At 38.7% G+C, this 18,579-nt stretch overlaps 1 protein-coding gene across 6 annotated transcripts in view; it reads left to right on the plus strand.

Moving 5' to 3' along the window:
* The window catches only part of LOC116320124 (WD repeat-containing protein 49), a 23,006-nt gene continuing 4,427 nt past the window's right edge, over nucleotides 1-18,579 (plus strand). For 2 of the 6 annotated variants that reach the window (XR_005614041.1, XM_039616126.1), the window contains exons 1-18: nucleotides 1-426; nucleotides 1,337-1,574; nucleotides 1,764-1,910; nucleotides 4,039-4,161; nucleotides 4,240-4,411; nucleotides 4,495-4,541; nucleotides 4,628-4,780; nucleotides 4,912-5,100; nucleotides 6,581-6,772; nucleotides 6,869-7,336; nucleotides 7,441-7,602; nucleotides 10,312-10,496; nucleotides 11,015-11,154; nucleotides 11,865-12,013; nucleotides 12,092-12,303; nucleotides 15,621-15,751; nucleotides 16,296-16,348; nucleotides 16,479-16,609. Coding sequence is in view for 5 of the 6 variants with exons in the window: in XM_039616126.1 (XP_039472060.1) it covers nucleotides 362-426; nucleotides 1,337-1,574; nucleotides 1,764-1,910; nucleotides 4,039-4,161; nucleotides 4,240-4,411; nucleotides 4,495-4,541; nucleotides 4,628-4,780; nucleotides 4,912-5,100; nucleotides 6,581-6,772; nucleotides 6,869-7,336; nucleotides 7,441-7,602; nucleotides 10,312-10,496; nucleotides 11,015-11,154; nucleotides 11,865-12,013; nucleotides 12,092-12,303; nucleotides 15,621-15,751; nucleotides 16,296-16,348; nucleotides 16,479-16,568 (2,916 nt within the window). In the remaining variant the exon portion in view is untranslated. Of the gene's footprint in view, nucleotides 427-1,336; nucleotides 1,575-1,763; nucleotides 1,911-3,277; nucleotides 3,390-4,038; nucleotides 4,162-4,239; nucleotides 4,412-4,494; nucleotides 4,542-4,627; nucleotides 4,781-4,911; nucleotides 5,101-6,580; nucleotides 6,773-6,868; nucleotides 7,337-7,440; nucleotides 7,603-10,311; nucleotides 10,497-11,014; nucleotides 11,155-11,864; nucleotides 12,014-12,091; nucleotides 12,308-15,620; nucleotides 15,752-16,295; nucleotides 16,349-16,478; nucleotides 16,610-18,579 lie in introns of those variants that run through there. The other 4 variants (XM_039616127.1, XM_039616128.1, XM_039616129.1 and 1 more) reach the window with 4 other exon arrangements.

The raw sequence follows: 18,579 nt of genomic DNA on the forward strand, positions 1-18,579 counted from the left end.
ACAGACTTTGGAAATTCTCAGGTCTCCTTGGCACTCTCTTCAGAGATGTGTTGACTATCTTTTGTCGGTTGGTCAAACATTTGCGACCGATAGCGTCTGTGGATGTGGACATTCCTTCCCTGTCTGAAGACAACAGGCTTTATTTGAGGACTGCATGAAAAGCGAGAGGAGTGGACAGAAACAACGGCTGTGCATGGTTAGGTTCAAGGCACAGCCAGGATCGCAGAGTCGACTTAACTCATTTATACAGAAGTCTTGGCTTCTTTCTTCATTTCTTTGTCATGCTCACCATAAAATACAGATAAAAGAAGAGTTTAAGGAGGAGTTCAGACTGTGATAAAGGTAGAATCGGGCTATCACTATGGATACTTTTAGAAACAAAATGTGGACACTTTATGAGAAAGCGGTGCCACACAGCAGATTTTGGTAAGTTTTTTCCTTTTGTTTGGTCTTGGCAAACATCAAAGATTATTTTTAATTAGGGATTGCTTTATGTACAAAATCCTGTTTTATAAACTTTGCACATTGATATGGATTTTCTTTACCTCTGGATAGTAGTGCCTGCTGACATATTCTTATATCTGATTCTGTCCTATATCTTCTAATAAGCTAAAAAAAAAAAAAAAAAAGTAGGAAAACATTTTAACTTTCATTGTTTGTACTTCAGTCCAATTTTCCACCTTCCAACAATTCATGAAAAGTCAATAGAAGCTGAACACTGGTATCAAACTTTCAAATAACTTCTTAAATTCACACATTTCTCCATTCTTTTCTCTTTCATCCACTCCACACAGTTTAAACTCAGATACAACAGCTTCTTTATCACTTAATTATTTTATTGTTTCATTTGCTGATTGTGAGTAATGTGTATGATGTAAAGGACCACTCATGCATGCCCCAATGGACCAGGAAAAGACCTCACAATAGTAAGACATGTGAGTTATTGTTAGTTTCCCTTAGCAACAGGCCCACACTGGAGTTGCTGGTGGCAGGGAGTGCTTTTCTTAAAAATACATCCCCCTAACTTTACATGTTCTTTCATTAGTTATTCCCTTTATTTGGAAAAAAAAAAGTGTGTTATATCAAAACTACCACATGGGAGTGCTGCATTCATTCTGTAGTGAGCTTTTTACTAGCTGTCAGTGATGTAATGGCTTCAATAAAGAATCAGAAATAAAAAATAAAATAGGGGTTAGGCACTGAACTTAACAGTTCTTTAATGCTTAAGTAATACTCGTGTTTTAAGCTGGGGTGCTGCCTTATTGGCAATGTCCTCCACATTTTATTCTACTTCTGTTTTTCGTTTCACTGATCATTGATGTGCTGCTTTCTGCAGTGATCCAGCCTGCGGTGTCAGTCCTGCAGAGAAACTGAGCCCAGAGCACCTACAGCTTCTGAGAAATGCTTTTACCTGTTCAAAGGCTGGACTTCAGACACAGGAACACAAGCTGAAGGGAAGCAATAGAGGTACAAGTGAAGAACGTGGATTGACGTTTGAGGAGTTTTGGGACGTTCTGAAGTCTGTCATTGGCCCAAATATTGAGGACACGTGGTGCAAGAGATTCTTTGATGAGGTAAAAAGTAATAAAGTTATTTTTTATTAGTCTGACAAAACTGGATGCGGGTTATATTGTAATCCATTATTAGAAAAAATTGTTTATAAAACAGCATCCTGTCAGTCTATTACTGGTTTGAACTGACTGTCCTATTAAAAGACGACTGTGGCTTAGTGCTGATTTGAATTTTACATTCTTCATGTCTAGGTAGATATCAGCTGCACTGGACAAATAAAATGGCAGCAGCTGTGTTCCTACTTGCTTTTGGAGTACACTGAGCGACAGCGGGCCTCCATTCCCACAGCTGCTCTGCTGGAGGCCCAGCCTCAGATTAGACATTGCTCTCATAACAAGGTAACTCTGGTGCATCGTGGTCAGATGGTCTGATTTTTAGACAGTTTTCTTTGATTACTTACCAGAATTAGGCAGCTGCCTAGTCAAAACTAATATTTAGAGAATTCAAGTTTCAAAAACCTACCAAAAACAAGTGCTGAGTGCAGCAGAAAAAAAACACAGTCTCAAAGCAACACTGCTATCCAAATACTAAAATGAACAACATTATAACATGATTTAAACAAACTTGTTTGCAACACTGGGGAAAAGAAACTACAATGGATTATAATATTTTGTAGCTCAAAAGGAAAAACAGTTATAGAGTGTAATGGTCAGTGACTCTAAGCTGGTATTTGGAAAAAGATATAAAACGTAAAAAATATTTAATAACTATTTAAGAATAACAGTATTTTACTAAATGGAACATTTATATTTTACTACCCAGTAAAAAGAGACCAGACGAAATGCAATTAACCATTTATAAATGATTTGTACAGTATAAATATATTAAAATCAATGACAACTTACTTAAATTGTAAATAAATTGTTCTTGTATATTTAGACATTATATTTATCTATAACTGTCAGATATTTTAAATGAAAAAAATGTGCAAAAATATTTATTTAATTAATAAAAAAATCAAATGGAAAATGGATTTATGGATTTATCAATAAACACTCAATAAAAATCTCTTTTGAAAACATTTTTCATGTAATTAAAATTTTTAAAAAAGATTTTTTGAAAAGATTTTCAAAATCTTTTTGTAATTGTAAAAAATGTAATTTAAAAAGAGAAAAAAGAGAAAACAATGAAATTAGGAACACAAATTATTTCTGATATTTTAAAAGCTGAGTCCTCCTATTTAAAATTGGCTTTGCTGAGTCCTTTAGCTTCTACTTTTAACCTCTCCACTGTAAAGGATAGCGACTGACAGCAGCATACACATATACATTGATACATATGATACAAAATATACTGCTATTATTAATATAGTCTACTTTCTCTATTATTAATGCTATATTTATTTCCTAAACGTTTGATGCTTATTAATAGGTTGTTTAAACTTTCATGTAAAAAAAAGTTGAAAATTTAGCGAAATATTTTAGCATGCTGTGTATTTGTAGGAGATGAATGTACAAGCTTCTTTACAAGCAAATCCAATACAGCAAGTCACTGTAACTCACTTTAAGCTACATTATCTTAAAGCTGAATTTATTTTATGACTTAGAATTAAATTACTACTTTCAATATAAAGATTATCACTCATATAAATAAAAACAAAATTAACAGTGGAGTGCACTACAAAGCCCTTTTTGTCTATTTAAAGCTTTTTAAAAAAAAAAAGGTTTTATGTCCCTTGACAACTATGTAAACTTTTTCTTCATTTCAGCTAACAGTCTCTAGTAAAAATAACAGTGGCACAAAGATAAAGTTAGCAACTATACAGTTAGCAACGAAAAAGAGACAGAGCCATTGTTCTTGGAAGATGACCAACAAAGGTACGAGAATATAATAATGTTGGACTGTATTAATTTATTACCTGACTTCAGAGGAAAGTATTAGGTGGTCATATTTTTTATAGCTTATTTAGCTTGTTAGCCTAGCTTGAAGAGTTCTTCTGTGGCCAAAAATTGGGTCTTAGGGCTCTTTTTGAGACATTTTGACTGGTTGCAGTAGTGAATCACACATGATTTGTGATGACTTTCTTGCCTTGGCCATAATGGTTACAGGCTAACCAGGCTGTATTAAATGGCTAAAGAAGCTAAACAGACCTTGGAACTCATTATTTTAATTATTTTCACCTGGCCTGTGAAGATATTCTTACTTATTATTATAGTATCATTCGCTGCTTTTGGATTTCACCCTGCAGGAGTTTAACAGGGCAGTTTGCCAAACCTTTTTAATAACTCTAGGGTTCATCAGGGTCTGTTAAATCTAAGCAACGTAAGTATAAAAGAGTGCATTCAGCTGCTCCTATAAATTATAATGAATAAAGTGTTCCATTACTATAATAGATGAAAGATGAAGCATCTTATTTTTTCCATTTTTCAGCCCTGAGTTATATGTTATTTTCGACAACCATTACTTTTTTCCTCCTGTAACCTTTCTCTAATTGATTACACTTGTCTCATACTTATTGCTCTGCAGCGGGAGCCAACAGTCCGTGTGGTTGCTGTTTCCCATCCTCCTCCACTCCGCTATATTAGCATCAGTAAGGGGGGTCAGATCACCGTCTGGAACAGCAGCCTACACACCCTCAAAACTTTAGGGGTGAGTGACATCATGCTGCCACTTTAATATCCACGTGGAATTACAGCACACTCACTCACGTTTTTCTATTTAAACCAGCTTGCTGGAGACCCAACAGAGGAAGTGGCAAACACAAGGAGATTCAGGGGTTGGACCACCGATGCTGTGTACATGGGCAACGTCCATAGGATTGCCATAGCAACTGACTGCAGGGACTTGCGCTTTGTTACTATTTCTTCAAACTGTTTGTTGGAGGAAATTCACCTATATGGTACTTTTATTCCTAACAAAACCCAACTAAACTACGTGACACCCCGAAATATTGTTAACTCTTTGTCCTATAATTGCTCCCAGGGTTTCGCAGTGTGCCGACATGTCTGTGTTACTGGTATGATGTGCAGGTAGGACAACTGTTTGTACGAGATGTTTCTGTTTTAGCTGGATGTCTTTATTTGGAAAGCACTAAATGCATCAATTCAATCTAAAGGGTTTTCACTCCAAGAGTCTAGAACAGCCTCCTCTGCTGCTACTGGGGGATGAAAAAGGAGGAGTCCACCTAATGTGGTTCTTGAACTCATCCAAGGGACTTTTTAAGAAACCATCAAAGAGAGACAAAGGTCCACAAAGGATCTTTTTCCAAGTAGGTTTTCCCTCCTCTATTTACTGAACTCTGTTACAGAAGCTTTGAAGAGTTGCTGCTTACACGACAACTTTTCCTCAAACATTATTTGAACTCACTGGTTTTACTTGTTTCACCCTCGTTCTTCACAGGATCTTGGCAAACACAGCGACATGGTGTCCTATCAGCACATCCCCAGCATCCACCAGGAACCAATTACCAGAGTAATGTTTGAACCCAGTACCAATGTCATCATGACATCGTCAGAAAGTGACACCACATCTGTGGTCTTTATGAATGTGTCGTTGAAGCAGGAGCCTTACATTTGGAAATTTAAGCAGGTAATCAACAAGGTAACAAGGTCAATTTGACTGATAATACACTCATTGGCCACTTCATTAGATACATTTTGCCAGGTTTACCAGGTTGGACCACTTTTGGTCATTGTTAGAAGCATAATTATTTATAATAAATAACAGTGGAAACAGTTACTATAGCTCTAATTTTAATTTAATTTTAATTGGGCCTCTACATGCTAGAGTGAGCCAAGCCAGGGTCAACTCCGTTGATTTGTCAGGACATAAGCTCATTAAAATTACCTCTTTTATTTTGAATAACAGGCCTCAATGGCTACATTTATTATAACTGAAGAAATTAAATCAAAGATGTTCTTATAAAACAACTTCTAGAGTAGTGTCTAAATCAGTATCCTCCCCTTCATACAATACGTTTTAGTTTAATTGTTTTATTTATAAGATCTTGAAACATCGCTGCCTGTTGTGGGCTATTGTTCATACAAAATAAAAATGCACACCCAGATAATGTGATTGGGAAACTTTTATCTTTATTTCTTATTTTATAAAGTTTCTTTTAAATTACCAGTATGAAGAAAAGGCACACTTTTACTTTGAAGGTGAATTGCTTCAGTTTCCTGTTTGTGACACTTTTGTTTAATTTTCACTGTACAACTTGGTACAAAGAACAAGTAGTAAATTGTATTGCATGTCTCCATCCACAGCAACAGTAGGAACAGCAAAGTTGTTGCATCATTTACGCAATTTGCAATTTGCAGTTTGCATATTTGCATTATTGTCCTACTTACGCTAGACATGAAAGAAGGAAATATCCCCAAAGGCTGGCATTTCTCTGTATACAACTTCAGCAACTTCAAATTATTATACAGTTCTCATGTTGTGGCTATTATTTATTGAAGATGTTAAAATATCCAGACGAAAGAAATATCTCTGTAGCCGCCTGTCAAATTATTAAAAAAGAAAAGTAAAGGAAATAGGCTGATTTTCGTAGTTATCCACTTCTGATCTGGATCAAGGTCAGTCAGACCTGTGGGTCACAGCACTGTGGTCTGGGTGACACAGACCTACGAGGGCAGGTTGACATGTGAAAATAAACTTTAATCTTTAATCGAGAAAGAGTTTTATATAGTATTAAATGTCCTAGTGTGAAAGTGTTACAGTATAATAAATGCTGTTATAACTGGCCAGTTTTATCTAGAAGAGCAAACACAGCATGTGTCATTTAATAAAGTTCAGTCCCACCCAGTATGCAGAAGCAGACAGTGTCGCCGGCTGCTATGAAAGGAGTAAAACTGGGTGGTGATGCTTCCTGTTATTCACAATGGCTTTTTTTTTGAATGAGTACCCTAGCTTTACTCTCCAAATAACTGTCTGAACATTGTAAAATAAAAACCTCAGTCATGTATTTTTGAAAGGAAAGAAGCATTTACCACCACTTGTATTTTCACCTGCATAAAACACCATCTTCTGTATACTATACAGTATTAATGCTTTTGCCTCATGTCAGGGAGCCAAGTGTTTCGACTACAACACATCCCTGCAGTTGATGGTTACAGGAGGCTCTGACCGAAAAGTCAGACTGTGGTCACGATACGTGACTTCAAGTCCTGTGGCTACACTGCTGGGTCACCACACCACGGTACTGGATGTTGCAATTTACCAACATGTCGGGCAGATCTTCAGCTACTCTAGAGATGCTGTGAGTGAATTAGGATTTACCATAAATGCACACATAATTGTAGTTTATATGTGAATATATGCCAGTAGAGCGTTTGCATTTGTCTTCTTTTGCCAGGAACTAAGAGTTTGGGACATTTCTACCCATCAGTGTTTGAAAGTTCTCCGCCTGCAGTTTCCCTGTCTGCAACCAGGTCGCATCCCAGAACACGGAAATTTCCCCTTTCTGTTGCTTAGCCCTCCTCTTCCTGATGAAATGCAACCTCATTTAGTGGTGGCCTGCAAAGATTACCTGGCAGTGCTCAATCTGTCAGAAAAGAGAAGAGGAGGAGGGGGTTGGTTGACAGATGAGGAATTCAGGACAGAATTTAGACAGGGTCCATACCTCTCATGTGCCTTGTACAACCCCACCCTGAGGCAGGTGGTGACTGGACATGCTGACTCATCGGTCTTTCTGTGGGATGTAGAGACAGGAAAGAGGCGGCTTTACATTTTAAATGCTCATGGAGAAGAGGTGCTCTCCTGTATGGCAGTGGACTCCTCTCACAGAAGACTAATCACGGGAGCTCGTAATGGCACTATTAAGGTTCAATACTGCATCTTATTACTTATTATTATATAGAGAAAGAAATTTCACTATAAAGCATGTGTGAAATACATAAATCAGAGTGTTGGCCACTCCCCAAGCAGGTGTGGAATCTACTAAATGGCCTAAATTTACACAAGCTGGAGCCCGTCACCAACTCTGAAGTCACTGGGTTGACCTGTCTCCACGACAACCGTCTACTGGCTGTGGGGTGGAGCCAGTGCATCACTCAGTACAGCATTGCAGGAGACAAGGTAAAATCAAGGGTGCGTTAAAGTTATAATCCACACTGTCACATAAATACAGTTTTAAGGGTTACTGAACACCAGGCTGGAAAACAATGTTTTTCTTCCTCCTCTAGTTTCGCAGAGAAGAAAGAAAAAGTATGTTCAGGGAGGATTATAGTTTATCTTTAGGTCCTAAAATATCCTAAAATTAAGATTGACTTGGTACTCTGGGTTTTACTATCCTTTTCTGCTCTGTCTTTTGTCTTTTATCTAAAAAAAAAAAGCTCCATGGATGCCATTTATACAGTCAACAGTCATCCACCCATCCATCCATCATTTTCTTTACTGTTTCAGGGTGAAAACGCCTATCTCAGGTGTCATAGAGTGAGAGAGGCCAAGTACACCTTGGACAGGTCACCAATGAATCACAAGGCTAACAAAGAGAGACAAGCGTTCACAAATACACCTACAATTATTATAATCAACCTAACATGTATGTACCCAGAGAGAACGTGTAGATTCAACACAACAAGAAACCAGCTGGCCTTTTCCATAAACAGTATAGCTATATCATCATAGGAACAAGCTGAATTTGTAGGCAAACAGCAGAATTTGGGGTACTGGAAGTTTTCTGTTGTGGCTTGCAGTATTGATCAATCAGGTTTTATCAGGCTTTGGTTAAGTGCAGATAAACAGTCCCGGTAAAGAACAACAAGTGTTGAGAGTTTGAAAGAAGAAGGCAGAATGCCCTACATCTTGTGTTGCTTGTATGAATATACATAGAAACAATCCACATTTTACCTACTGAGGTCATTACAGGTAAGGTGTGGTAGTTGAAGCACGTAAGACAAATGTCACCCTCATCACCAAAATCCACCTGTACTGCAAACTGGTATTGCCCATTCTTTTCTATGGATCTGAGACCTGGGTTAACCTCAAGCACGACCTCAACAAGCTCGAGGTCTTCCAAATGCGCTGTTTGTATCAGATTCTCCGGGTGTCCCTCCGTGACCGTCTCAGCAACAGTGTGATGCGTAGTCAATGTCACCATCAGCCCTCGATGGAAGAGCTGATCCAGAAGCGACGACTGCAATGGTTTGGCCACCCACTAGAGAATCAAGCGTAACGCGCCCAAGAAGACTTGGATCAAGCAAACTGAAGACAATCTTCAACAATGACATCTAACCCTCGAGCAAGCAAAGGTCAAAGCCAGAGATCGCAAGGCCTGGAAGTGCATCGCTGACAAAGATGGAAACCCTGCGGCACCCACAGCGATGTATTTACTTCGTGGACGACCTTCCCTGCCGACAGTCAGAAAGGAACAAAAGAAGAAAAAAAGCTGAAGCACGTGGGGAAGTGCTGATAGCTGGAAGGTCTTTACAAACCTAGAAATGTCCATTTGTTTTTTTCTTTTCAAGCTCTCAAACTTACTGTGATCTGGATGACTGAGAACCTCCATAGGCAGCAAAAGACGCGCTAAAATGTTTTCTCAGAACTATTTGCTATAACTTGATAATGATTAACTTTTATATTTGCTTTTATTTGCTTTAGATTTGTAACATTGACCTTCATCTCCACACACTTAGTCATCTGACGGTAGCTGCAGATTCTCAGATTGGAAAGGCAGTGAAAAAAATTCATTAGCTGTGGGTCAAGAAAGAACAACATAACACAGCATTAAATGCATTACATAAACTTTTGATTGACAGGTGATTCTGGGTAATGCAGTCCACCCAATTACCGCCAAGAAGCTCAGATATATTAAGATGCTATAAAATTAGTCTCACAGAGTTTTAGCCTTGACAGATTTTTTTTCTTGCTACAAGTTCTTCCCCAGATGTTGAAAGCAGCGTGATGGGTCCTACACAAACAGCTGTCACCATAGTGACTAATCTAGTACAGACTTAAAACAGAGTGTTTTTCTTAAGAATGCCAACAACAACTTGGGCTTAAGAAGACTGTGGTCCAAATTAGGCTCAGAAAATATTTCCTCCAATAATAACACTAACTTGTCCCATCATATTCAGTATAATAATTCAGAAGTCTTCTGTTTTCCTGTCAGTAGTGAAGAAAGTCTCAAGTCTTTTCAGCACATAAATACAAACCCACATCCACCTACAGCTATGCATGCTGCTGCACAGGTCTCAGTGTATAAATATATAACAGTCTGCATTTGCACATTATTCTCAAGCTTCAAATTCTTGTGTTACATTTTACCTCTCAACCTTCAGCTGCCATCTGCTCTGTGGTTGGAGTCATCTGTTAAAGCGAACAGTAGTAGCACTGAGTATTTATGCTTCTGCAGCAGATTCTTAATGCTGCTTTTTTCCTTACCTCTGCCCAGTTACATAATATTTCTCACTGTAAAGTCCCTCGCTTAAGCAGAACTTAGCCTCTCTGTTTTGTTATATATACTTTTTTCAATTCCAAAACCTAGAGGGGCAATCACAAATCAGTAAATTGCAGTTATATATATGCATACGTTATATACGTCCCTGGTAAGTTCAAATTCTTCACAGATCCATAATTTGTTTAAAAGAAGTCTACTGCAACATGGTGCACTTTTTTTATGAGCAACTTGGGGAAGTAAGTAAAGCTTCCACAGAAGAGACAATTACCAGTTATTTCAGCTCATTTATTAACACAGTTTATAAGCACACAGTTAGAAGCATCATGTCGTCATTTCAACCAAAATGCTTGTGCACATAGTAAGCTGTGCTTTATTTTTCTTTTACTCATGCACTAAAGGACTTGAAGGTGAGAGCAGAAACGTCCTGGAAGTCCAGCGGTGTCCACAAGTCAGACGTCTTGGCTGTGTGTCAGTGCTCTGCTCTGAGCGTTGTTGCTACAGCCAGTTATGATGGAGAGGTAGTGATCTGGAGCATGGAGACACAAAAACCGATGCTCCACCTGCAGAGAGGGACGCAGGCACGGTAAGGAGATGCAGCTCCAAGTGCTGTCTTGCAGTCAGTGAGGGTTTACTAATAAACTTGATGTATATGACTTGCAGATTTTGACACGAAACAAATCAGCATGCATCAGAAACTTTAATTTACTAATGATTTATCTACTAATTTATGTCATGTTTCTTGTATCCCAGATCAAATTTTGTTGCTGACATGGTAAAAAATAATTTATCTTTGGATCCCTGCGGTCTTCATTGATGATAACACACAATAAAAGCCTAGATTAACAAATGTTTAAATAACATGGAGATTATTATTGAAATATCAAATATCTGTAAAATGTCAGAATTTTTATCATCATGTGTGAACGGTAAAGGTATAAAGGAATAAGTCATTAAAGTGACAAAGACATAATCAAACTAATTGCTCATTAATTTTCCTGACAGTTGATTAAATAATGAAGAAATAAAGTCAAGTATCTTGCATCCTTAGCCGATAGTGAAATATTCATTATTGTGGTTTTATTTCTGTTTGCATGCATCCAGGTCAGCTCTCCCCGTGGATAGCATCTTGTTCCTTCAGCATCGAGCTGGCAGGAAACAATTAAGAAACAAGGGTGTCCTAGTGTCATCCCAAGGTGGTTGGCTGTGCTTTTGGAGCATCACTGGTGAGAATCGCAGTTACGGTGAGTGGGATGCACAAAAAAAAGCTTAAAGAAGAGATTGATGTGAGTTCCTTCAAAAAAAAAAAAAAAAAAGACGCTGCACTAGAAAACATTAATCTAAGATAAAAACTCTTAATCATCCATCACTTCTAATTCTCCTCCTCCCATAAGAAGGATTTACAAACAGCTCGTGCAGGCAGTGACAGTTAGGCTGAACTGTCGACTTGGCTGCCAGCCGGTACCATTCCTGGCAGCCCACAACTATGTCTCTTTCCAGATCCCATCTGTGTTTAGTGGTGTGGGATTCATGCACTGTAACCACTGCATATGGGTACAGGCTTGCATGAGTGCATGTGAGTGAACTGTATGTCTGTATAGATTTATATATGTATCTTTGTGTCTGTGCATGCTTGCAGCAGAGAGAGGAATTTGAAATCATGACATAAGAGGAATGCAGGTGACAACTAAAATCTGTTTAAAGGTTTGCAGTTTGTCTCAGAAGTACGTTTGTTATGAAGTGAAGAAAGAATTCTTGAAAATGGTACAAAAGCAAAATATAAATAGATTTGCTTGCATGCAGTTTTGAGTGAACCAGCAGACTTTTTAACTGCCTATAAAGATATATCCAAGCCTATTGTTACAAGCAAATTTCTTTTAGATTGTACTTAGTACTTTATGCTTGGATGAGTTTATGAGCACAAGTCTATTTTTTTTTGTTTTTTTCCCCCCAGGTCATTTCTACGCTCCAGAGCAGCCAGGTGAGCGTGTGCTTAGCCTGAACTCAGATCAGTCTAAAAACACCATTCTGATCTCAGGTGACACAACGGGCTCACTTCAGATTTGGGACATTTCTTCCTATGCAATGGACATCCAACCTGAGGTGTGCTGGGAATAAGATTGCACCTGGTGTACTGCACCTCTTATCCCCATATACTTGACATATTCTCCTTTCATACAGGCAACTTGTGAACAACCTCCACTGCTGCAATCTTGGAGGGCTCACAAAAGGGCTTTGATATGTGTGGAAGTCCTTGAAGTGTTTGACAGACTGTTTGTCCTGACAGCATCAGTTGATGGTTCAGCTGGACTATGGACAGAGGACGGCAATCATGTGGGGTTTTTTGGGCAAGAGGTGATGTGGAATATCGCTGACCCAGGAACTTATCATAGGTAGGTGAACTGGCTTGTGTCTTTTTTAACATCTCTCAGCACATTACCTTCATTAATTATTAAGAAAAACACATAAAGAATTACAGAGAGCATTTTTGGATGATGGTTCTGGATCTGCTATTTGAGTTATTTTGGCTTGCTTCCTCTGAAATCTGCTTTGCAACCCACCTCCTTCATTTCATGCTGTTCATGCTGTATCCAACTTAATCAATGTCAGGTCTACCGTGCATTCCCATGCCCCTGCTCATTTCTGCATCTTTCCATGCTTGTGCATGGCATGATGGAAAGTCCCAGCATAGGGCCGTACTTCCAGATATAAACAGCTGTAGATGGAAATAACATTTTTATTGTGACAAAAGTGGCCCTGACAGAAATGTGTTTAATACACACAGGGGAAGAGGTCAGTAGAGAGAAAATAAAATTGAGCCAAAACGTCACTCCTTGTTCATTAGAGGCAATAAATGCTAAAAGTGATTGCACACATAATAATTTGAAGCACAATTTTATTATACATGCCAAGTTTCAAGATGAGGCTTGCAAACATGGCAGTCTTTTGAGATTAGATCATTCAAGAGTATCAACAACTAGAAGAGTGGCAAATTAAAGCTGCCAGTATCAAACAGAAGACAAGTCCAATAAGTGATAATATCAACAGTGAAGGGTTTGTACCAAATCTAATATAGGTATGAAATGCAAGAAATGTACATCATGATTGAACATGTTCTCCAAAATAAACTTCCCTCACTGTTCCACAAACATTTGAGTCTTTAATAAAAACTTCATTTTGGTTAAAGGTCGTAAACTCTGGCTTGGCCCACGTCTTTGCTCTCTGTATTTCTGTCACATGCTGGGTAACATGGACCATGAAGGAGAGAGCTGTCAGGAATAATTTAATTTCAGGGGATGGAAAAAGCACAGTTAAAGTTAAAGACAGAGTCAGCACATGCTTAGAAATATAAATAAATGTCTGCGTATACGAACCTCACTGAGGAGCAAAATCATGACAACAGTATTGTTTAACTTATGGAGAGTGTATATTTAATGTCTGTGTGAGGAAGAGAGTGACAGAGCCAAAGTATAAATAGAGTGCTGCAGGGATGATGTTTTTTTTTCATTAGTCATTGTTTCATATAAAAAAGGAGACTTTTCCGTAGCTTTTTGAATTTAGAATAAGCTTTATGTGAAGTTTGTGACATTTACAACAAGATCATCTTCATGAATTATCACCAATATTAGGCTATAAATAAGCAGGCACATCTGGAGATAAAAAATCTTGGATGCAGTAAAACTTGCAGTTACTCCAGTAGTAGAAACAAACAAGCTCACAGCCTTTTGGTTTTTTTCCACCTTTATAACATCCAAGGAGTGTGTGTGTGTGGGGGGGGGGCATAGGAGTGAGGCCACTTTTAGTGATAAGTAGTGAGGTGTGTCTGAACACCAACTATTAGATGTGGTTGCAAAAAACTTCAGGTCCTATAGAAATCAATGGGAAAATGGCTTTATGTCTTGACCTCTGTCGACTATTTTCTAGAAAGGCTCAGTCACTAATTTTGGGTCACAACAAAACAAAACCAAAAAAACTTGCTTTGTAAACACAGTACTAGTTTCTGGCTTGTCAATCGCTGTGATTGACAAGCAAGAAAATAGTACTGTTTACAAAGCATGCACAGACACATATACCAGGGCCAATGAGTGTGGAGTTCCACAGTTACACCCGCCCTTTCTAATCACATCCAGAAAACCAATATGGTGACAGAGGAAATGCTCATCATAGCAGTAATTACTAATAATTATTTGTGTATGTGCATTGTGCAGCTTGCTACTATAACATTAATTAATAACACCCCCCCCCTCAAAAAAAAAAAAACAACCTAATTGTCATTCTAACCCAGATTTCAGAAAGACAAAGGTCTCAGTGTGGCCATCTTTTATATATATTCAATGACTGTGATGATGTTTAATAGGCCTAATAACATAGCCATAGCCTCATTTAGCCACTTTTTTAAAGCAAACTACAGGTTTGGGAAGTGTAAAAGATTTAAAATTGTGTTTGTTTTATTTTTATTGATTTTATATTATAGAACAAAATTGGAAAATCTCCTAAATTTTTATTAAAGACAGACCTTATTTCAGACAGAGAAATTAATAATAATAATAATAAAAGCCCATTAACTTTGATACAACAGAACTTGAAGTGGAAAATAATAACTCAGTTCTGAGTTTTAGCACTCATTCAAGCAGCTTGTTGTCAGTTATACTCTTTCTATGGATGGCACTTCACCACTCTCTGCTGCTGCCACTTTAGCTTCAAATTCTGTGGGTGGTTTAATCAGCAACCCACAGAGCACTAGACAACACGCAAGTGTCCTTTAACATACTCTGGTTGTAAGGGCAGCTTCACAAAGCAGCTTACATGTTTGCTTACCAGTTTTTAACCCAGCAGTATGACCAGGATTTTTCCATCATTCCAGCCCAGCAAGCTCAACGAGAAGTAATGCAACACACCATACCTCATTCAACCACAGTGTAGGTCATACTATGCATATAGCAGCACAGACTGAGACCTAGGAAACTGTTTTCTTCCATTCGAGTCATCCTAGCTGACTAAACCTTTATAGCACTAATTAATAGAGTTGGATTTTTAAAATGTAGTACCCACCTCAGCAATGATTATAAAAATGTACAAAAGTGACAACTACTGACATAAGCCACCATCCAACTGTTCAGGGCATTTTTACTGTGCGGCCATAAATCAAATGCTGGCTTCCTAAATTGTCACTCAGTTATTGTAACTTTGAGAATTTCTCTTTAATATCTGACACAGCAAGTGTAAACATCGTAACTTCACATTATAGCATGGCATCACAGATGATGCCAATTAACTTTTAAAGTATCTTTAGCCTCATTTTACCACAAATGTCAACAGCTTATCACAGTAAAAATGCTTTGTGGGCACTTATTAGCTTGTAAAGTTGTGAAGTTGAAATCTTGCATATGTTGAAGTCATTATGTCAGTTTTAACTCATCCACTAAAGCAGCACACGCGCAAACACACACACAGACACACGCACACACAGAAGGAGCACACAGAGTACTCAAATGGAGGCCAGCTTCACCACAGAGATCGAGAGCATTAACAGCTCTGGTTTGAATCAAATCTAACAACAAACATCCTCACAGATATCGGCCTCTATGACAAATCTTCATCCAAAAGGATCACTGACCCATGTCTTGTCTATCAGGAGCTTGACGTGCATGAAATTGGCAAACCCATATCTCAAGTAAACACTGATATTGCTTTGCTCTGACACTCTCAGGAATACACGGAACAATCTGAGAGAAGAGAGGAGGACTGAAGGTGAAAATAGGGAAGCCAGTGACATCCAAAGTCAAGTACCTGACCCTACTAGCCGTGATCAGACTTCACAGGAAGAATGGTGTTCTGAAGGTAAACACACACACACACAATCAAGGCCGTTTCCAGTAACATTTGGCTACCCCTTCCAGTAATTAGCCGTTTCATCAGATAACCTTCTGCACACATATGTGGGTTTGCACAGCTGCTGCTGACAATATTCATAAAAAGGGGTTAAACAGTGCAGGTCAGGATGGCCTTCTAAGCTAATCTAACCTGATACTCAGATTCTATCATGTCCAATTTCTCCACATTATGAAGAGAAGAGTCAGAGCATTCTTCACATTCTCCTCCTGCAAAGTTTGGAGCTCTGCTCTGGAACATTTGGGCAATGTTCTCCTTTAGACATGCAGGCCAGAATGTTTTTTCTTTAAAAAACCACAAATACTCAAGGTTGGTGTGTGAGGGTGTGTATCTGCAAGACGTTTCCTACACTTTCCTCTCACAGTCTGCCATTGCTCACAACTTGCCAAAATAAGCGATTAGCTGTGCTTTTTCTGCACCCACACCCAGGCAGACATACACATGTATGCTTTTACCCACTTTTCTTTGTCTTTTGTCATCCATCCTCTTTCAGCTTCATCCACCCGAGCAGGAGTGAATGACCACGAGCAACCTCAGCAACCTATGGTAACCTGGTAGCACAACATCAGCAGCTGCTGAGTGCATTTGTCATATTTAGCTCTATTGTTTAGCTACTCCTCCCTCATGCAAACACAGTTTTTCATCCTCCATCTGTACCTGTCTATGCGTGTCTCAGTATCCATGTGAGGACCTCTGCCAGACAGTAGCTTTGTGTTACGAGAGGAGAGGAGTCTTTGAGGACATCGACCACAGCAATCGCTGCTGATTGGCTCTTTCTTGTCTCTTCAGACTCAGGTGGTCCTGCTGGTGAGATTTGTGCTGATTACTTGATCTTATCCCCTCTCTTCTGCTCCTGCTGGCTTCATGAATACCTTCTTTTATGTTCTGTTGGTGTCTTGTGTCTGCAGTAAGAAATAACTCATCTTTTTCATCCTTTTTCTATCCACTCTGTCCCAGAAGAATGCCAAAAATTCTGCAAATTGAACTTACAAGAATAGTTCCACATTTTTGGAAATTCATTGTTGCCAAATGTTCCATGAGAAGATTAATGTCGTCCGTTGCTATTCTAAAAATATCAAGCTACAGCAACAAAATAGCTGAGCTTTTCATAAAGGCTGTGTGAATCTGGAAGCTTTCTCCAAAGGTAACAAAATGTGCCCAATGAACCAATAATGCTCACTAGTTAACACATCACCTTGGTGATCTTTACCTTGGTTAGAGAATTACTAGAAAACTGCTGGTGTTTTGTTTGAGGGTTCGTTTGTTTTGTTCCAGTCTCTATGGTAAAAATAGTTTGGTATACTAGACTAGAATGAGGACAAATGATGTCCTGTCCAACCATGTCAAAGTCTGTAGTTCTTCACAGCAGTGGAAGCCATTTGAGTACAGTGAACTCACTGTCAGGTTCAAGAAACCAGTTTGAGATGATGTGAACTGACATGACATGTTATCCTGCTGGAAATAGCCTGGAGAAGATGGCTACTCTGTGATCATAAAGAGATGACCGTGTTCAGCAACAATATGGAGGATAACCAAAGGGACCAAAAATTTGCCAAGAAAATATTGATGCGAGGCAGGATGAAATGCTTATGCTTGCATGTTGTTTATGACAAATTCTGACCCCACCATCTGAATGTCACAGCAGAAATCAAGACTCATCAGAGTCACAGCTTCCTCTTCTGTGGTAACATCAGTGATATTCGGTGTGGTCTTCTGCTGCTGTAGCTCATTATGTTGTGTATTCAGGGATGCTCTTCTTACCTTGGTTGTAACAAGTGTTTTTTTGAGTTACTGTTGCCGTCCTATCAGCTTGAAGAAGTCTTGCTATTGTCCTCTGATCCTGCATCTACAGGACATCAAGTGTCGCTCACTGGATATTTTATCTTTCTTGAAGCATCCTCTGTAAACCTGAGAGATGGTTGTGTTGGAAACTCCCAGTAGATCAGTAGTTTCTGAGACACTCAGAGCAGCCTGTCTGGCACAAACAATCATGCCACTTTTATATTCACTTAAATCACCTTTCCTCTCTAGTCTGATGCTCAGTTTGAATTTCAATATGTTGTCTTGACCACTACTGTTGTCTACATGCTTAAATGCAATAAGTTGCTGCCATGTGATGACTAGATATTTGTAATTACAGCAGGTGAACAGACAAGGCTTCCGGATCTGAAAAGTAAGGTGTAAGCGGAAGTGGCATAAACATGCATTCATTCTCCAGCAGGGGGCGACTCCTCTTCTTGCTAATTGTCTTGGAGTTTATAAAAAATGCAATCACTGCTCCTGTTTCTCTAATTATGTTATGCTTTCATTTGCTAGTTTCAAGTCGCATTGAATACGATGTGTAAATTATGGTTTCATGTAGAGCAAAAAAGACAATAAAATCCCGTATATTATATATCACGGCTACTGTGTAGTACTAGCTTTGTAGTCTAGGTTTCTGGACAACACAGCTATACTGGTCAGCACTGGTCAGCACATGCAGCTATAAAGGACTCGATCAATTTTGCAGGAATGTGACAGCTCAGTTTCACCTCCTTTGTAACCTCGGTCGGTCTAAAGTTTTCCAAAAGAGCTTGATTGATGGGAAGGGAAAATGGGACGGAAACAGAAGCAAGAAATGAATTCTGCTACTCTATTTAGGATGCATCTGGTGAGAAATTTGTCTTTTCTGATTCTCTTGATGTCTCCCTCAGTTGATCTTCTTCATCCTCTCTCGCTCTCTTCTTCTTCTGCCAGCCCTGTCCCTTTCATAAAACTACCACATTGTGCATTTGTGG

This window comes from Oreochromis aureus, linkage group 8 (genome assembly GCF_013358895.1).
Source record: "Oreochromis aureus strain Israel breed Guangdong linkage group 8, ZZ_aureus, whole genome shotgun sequence".
NCBI classification, from domain to species: Eukaryota; Metazoa; Chordata; class Actinopteri; order Cichliformes; family Cichlidae; genus Oreochromis; species Oreochromis aureus.